Source organism: Hylobates moloch, unplaced genomic scaffold (genome assembly GCF_009828535.3).
Source record: "Hylobates moloch isolate HMO894 unplaced genomic scaffold, HMol_V3 SCAFFOLD_11, whole genome shotgun sequence".
Lineage (NCBI taxonomy): Eukaryota > Metazoa > Chordata > Mammalia > Primates > Hylobatidae > Hylobates > Hylobates moloch.
This window is the reverse complement of record NW_026652286.1, coordinates 98,439,991-98,445,083: the sequence shown is the minus strand read 5'-3', so window position 1 is coordinate 98,445,083 and position 5,093 is coordinate 98,439,991. Positions and strand designations below refer to the sequence as shown.

The window sequence follows — 5,093 nt, the reverse complement described above, 5'->3', positions numbered from 1 at the left end:
TCTAGTTCTTTCAATTGTGATGTACACATACAATATTAACCTTAAATGTAAATGGGCTAAATGCTCCAATTAAAAGACACAGACTGGCAAATTGGATAAAAAGTCAAGACCCATCAGTGTGCTGTATTCAGGAGACCCATCTCACGAGCAGAGACACATAGAGGCTCAAAATAAAAGGATGGAGAAAGATCTACCAAGAAAAAGGAAAACAAAAAAAGGCAGGGGTTGCAATTCTAGTCTCTGATAAAACAGACTTTAAACCAACAAAGATCAAGAGACAAAGAAGGCCATTACATAATGGTAAAGGGATCAATTCAACAAGAAGAGATAACTATCCTAAATATATATGCACCCAATACAGGAGCACCCAGATTCATAAAGCAAGTCCTTAGAGACCTACAAAGAGACTTAGACTCCCACACAATAATAATGGGAGACTTTAACACCCCACTGTCAACATTAGACAGATCAGCGAGACAGAAAGTTAACAAGGATATCCAGGGCTTGAACTCAGCTCTGCACCAAGCACACCTAATAGACATCTAAAGAACTCTCCACCCTAAATCAACAGAATATACATTCTTCTCAGCACCACATCACACTTATTCCAAAATTGACCACATAGTTGGAAGTAAAGCACTCCTCAGCAAATGTAGAAGAACAGAAATTATAACAAACTGTCTCTCAGACCACAGTGCAATCAAACTAGAACTCAGGATTAAGAAACTCACTCAAAACCGCTCAACTACATGGAAACTGAACAACCTGCTCCTGAATGACTACTGGGTACATAACGAAATGAAGGCAGAAATAAACATGTTCTTTGAAATGAATGAGAACAAAGACACAACATACTAGAATCTCTGGGACACATTCAAAGCAGTGTGTAGAGGGAAATTTATAGCACTAAATGCCCACAAGAGAAAGCAGGAAAGATATAAAATTGAAAAGCTATGGTCTAATTTTATTCCTTACTGATAAGTTACAGCCCCATCAGCAAGGTATGACAGTGCTTGTTTTACTCCAATCTTGCCAACACAGTTGTGTTACCAAATTCTGATTATTGCCAATCTGTTAAGTAAAACTAATATCCTAAAATTAGGAGCAAGGTTCACCATATTTCATGTGTTTAAGAAGAATTTCTGTTTCTTTTTTCTGTGAACTATGACATTATTATTGACTGCATCCCTCCCCTTTGAATTGTTAATCTTTTAAAAATCAATTTCTGGAATATCTTTGTATAATGGGGAGATTAGCCCTTAGTCTGAGATATGAGTTGCAAATATTTTTAATGGTTTATTTGTTATTTGGTCTTTGCTTATGGATTAATGACTGGTTTTCCATCTATGTAGATTTTTTAAAAATATAGGTAAACATATCTTTTTTATGGTTCTGTGTTTTGAGCCATATATAGAAAAGTAACCCTCACCCTAGACTATAGAAACTCCTTCCATTTTATTTTCTGGCACTTCACTGTTTATTTATACGCTCCAGGTGGGCAGCAAGTCCAGGATATTAAACACGGTTTCATTGATTTTCTTTGTAAATCTGCCTAGGTAGCACAGCATTTCACTTTGAAATGTGAAACACTTGCTACCTACTATCTTGGGACCCTTGCTGGAATGTAGAAAGTCTCATTTCTCATCTTTATTATAGTTCAAAAAACCAATCTGATAAAGCTGGATGCTCTGTGGAGAATGGACTGGAGGGATGCAAGGCGGGATATGGGAAGAACATTATTAATTCCTCCCACAAATATTTGTTGGGAATTTCCTTTGTTCCCAGCCTCTAGATGCCAAGTGTGCCATGATAAATCAAAGAAACCCCTTGCTTTGTTCTAGTGGAAGAGTAAAAAAGTGAGCCAATTGGAATGTAAGATCAGCTTATTAGAATTGCTATGAAACATAAAACAGGGAAAAGGGTAGGAAATGAAGGCTGTCATTTTCTAGAGATTAAGCAGAAAATGCTGCTCTGTCTGAGGGAGTGACATTTGAGCAAAGACCTGAGTGAGCAAGGGAAATGTCGAGAGAAAGGAGATTGGAGAGGAGGCCATTGCTCATAATGATGAAGCCGTTGCTGGCTATGATAAAAACTCTGGATTTTCTTTCAAAGGTAATAAAACATTGTCAGAGTGTTTTCAGCAGGGGTGTGGCATCTGTGACTTGTTCTCTGACTGCTTTATGAAGAAATGATTATGAAGGGGCAGGGGAGAAGCATGGAGGCCAGAAATAAGGCCATTGCTTGGTCCAGGCAAGACATGATAATAGACTGGATTATGGTAGTGGCAGTGGCAACAGAGAATAATAAACCCATGTGAGAAGTGAGTAGGTAGAATGGATAAGACTTGCTGTCAGATTGCTCAATGAGGATGAAACACAAGAAGATGTAAAGAATACCTCCCAGATGTATTAAATCCTGCAACATTGTGAGGAGAGACTGGGCAGGACTGAATAACTGTTGGGTGCTATGTTCACTACCTGGGTGACGGGATCATTCGTACCCCAAACCTCAGCATCAAGCCATATACCCCTGTAACAACCCTGCACATGTACCCCCTGAATCTAGAATGAAAGTTGAAAATACTTTTTAAAACTCTGCAATATTGAAATAGGAGCAGGTCTGGTGAATCAGGAACATTACCATTTCATTTTTATTAGAGGATTTGCACAAAATCAAAGTGAGTACCCTCTTTAGAATGCTGTGCAGCCATCAGATATGGTGGTTTGGTCCTGGGAATATTGTCATACTGTCTGTCCCTGAAATTTTATGATTATATAATTTAGATGACTAGCCCAAGGACAGATCACGAAAGAACAACTTGCTCCTTCCACAGGAAGCTGCCCCCAACAGAAGCTCCAGGATGCTTGTTCTCTTTCTGCTGGGCACAGTCTTTCTGCTCTGCCCATTTTGGGGTAAGTCCTGGAGACAGAGGGGAAATTGGTGGTTGCTTAAGAGATGGACAGATGCTGGGGGAAGAGAAAGTTTTCAAAATTGGCTCTTGGGGCAGTGGTAGGTGTATGTGAGATTGTAACATGGAAGGTTTTTCTTCTTTTCACAGGTGAACTTCATGACCCTATAAAAGGTACAATCATGGCTTCTCTGAAGTCCACGCCTTCTCTGAAGGCGATTTGTGACATGTTTAGGAGCAAACCTTCCCTTCATCTTCAGAGAGCCCTGTAATCCATTCTTATTATAGAATCGTAGGGGTTTCACCTCCTGCCAGACCTGTTTTGTCCATTTCTTAGAGTAAGGAGACTAAGATCTGCTTTACTTTCTTTAACCCATTACTCGGCAAAATCATCAGGCTAGATAAGCGGTTCATTACTGGAGGTCCATGGATAAATTTCACGGGAACCCTGACCTCCTGAAATCACATACAGTGTTTGATTTATGTTTGTACAGGTTATCTTTCACAAGATTTTTTAATTGGAGAAAATGTGTACAAATTTATTAATGTGTACATGGGGAGGACTGCAGCATGATTATCCCTATCTTTCTCAAGATTACCAAGAGTCCATGGTCCAAAAAATGTTAGGAACCACTAGGCAAGAGTAAGGCCCTGTAGTGGAGCCCCCAGCCCCAGAGAATATTCTCAAGACTGCATCCTCTAAGCACCTCTTTTTGTATCTGGCAGCGACTGAAATAATGTGTTATAAATGTAAAAAATATCATCTCGGGTTATGCTATGGTGTCATGACATCCTGCTCCCTGAAGCATAAACAGTCCTGTGCAGTTGAGAACATTTACATCCTTACAAAGAAAGGTAATGTGGAGTATAGAGGGACTGGAAAATCACTACCATGATCCCGGAGAAACAGTGGTGTTCTTTTGCCCTCAGAGTGAGTGGGTGAATGGGATGGGTGAGTATGGGGTGGTCATGAGGGGATGGCAAAGACAAACTTTTCCCTAAGACCATATTGGGTGAAAAAGAGGCTGACGTCCCTTACCTGGCAGGGAATAAAATCTACTCTCTGGGTCAGCAATTAACAGACTCAGCTTTGGAACTCATTTGGGCCTAGAGAAAGGTTAGTGAGGACACAGAAACAGATTACTCCTAGGAACGCAGTAAAAGGAAATGAGGTCATTATGATCATATTTCCTCTCTTTTACCTCCTCAGGGCAGAGCATGTATCATTATTCAAAACTGTCGTGTATGACCAACTGTGAGGACATCAACTTCTTGGGGTTCACGAAGAGGGTAGAGCTCATCTGTTGTGATCATAGTAACTACTGCAACCTCCCTGAGGGAGTTTAGTTCTATGTCTCTCCTGGATTTTGGGTTCTTTTTCAACCACTACCCTCTTTTTCTCTTCCCTGAACCTGAATTTTGCTCTCCTCTTCTATGCAATGGTAGAGAGTGAGAAAGCCAGCTCATAGTGAAAACACAAGCAGGCATAAGGAGACGCAGTGCAGACAGCAGAGCCTATTGATGATGGAGCACTAGACTCACTCTTTGCACATCCCTGTCGCTCACAGGTGGGAGGGGTTTTGCTCTCCTTACATGATACTGCCATGAATAAGCTCAGACTTCGTCATTTATTATCTCCTGTATGAAAATGTGAACATTCGGGCCATAATAATCTCCAATTTGTACTGAGAATTCTGTGACTATCCTCTATACTCATCTATACACACACTCCTCTCCGTTGGAATTCTCTTTGGATTAGCCCTGACACTTTCTGGCACTGTCCTTTTCTGCCCATGGGTTCTGGAGAGGGCTAACCCCAGCTTCCCAGTGTGTTGGCAGCATGGGCCAAGTCTTTCTCTGATAGAGCTCTTGGGGGAACCTCAGGGCAGAAAAAGAACTGAACAGACATAGGGATGAGCATCAAAGAAAATTTCAGGGGGCATTTCAATTGGTAAAAACTAAGATCTGAGAAATAACTTGCTGTGGGTGGAATTGGCTTGAATTATCATTGCCCTGGCTGGCCAGGCAGCCTTGGGCACATGGTTGAACTAGGTGATTGGATTGGGAACAGAGTGTTTTTTTAAGGATGGCTAGTCAGGTTCTTCTCATGGGACTGAGAAAACAAAATGCTGATAATGTGGCAGGTGGCATGGTAGTTGAAGATAATAGGATGTAAATAGATACC

The 5,093-nt window shown here is 40.9% G+C and overlaps 1 protein-coding gene across 1 annotated transcript; it reads left to right on the top strand.

The window, feature by feature from the left end:
• The first annotated feature begins 2,860 nt into the window (after window positions 1-2,860).
• Window positions 2,861-4,625, top strand: PATE2 (prostate and testis expressed 2). The gene is made up of 4 exons (XM_032168160.2): window positions 2,861-2,912; window positions 3,059-3,082; window positions 3,635-3,763; window positions 4,119-4,625. The coding sequence occupies exons 1-4, from the start codon at window positions 2,861-2,863 to the stop codon at window positions 4,253-4,255; spliced, it is 342 nt and encodes a 113-aa protein (XP_032024051.1). The 3' UTR covers window positions 4,256-4,625.
• Window positions 4,626-5,093: the final 468 nt, after the last annotated feature.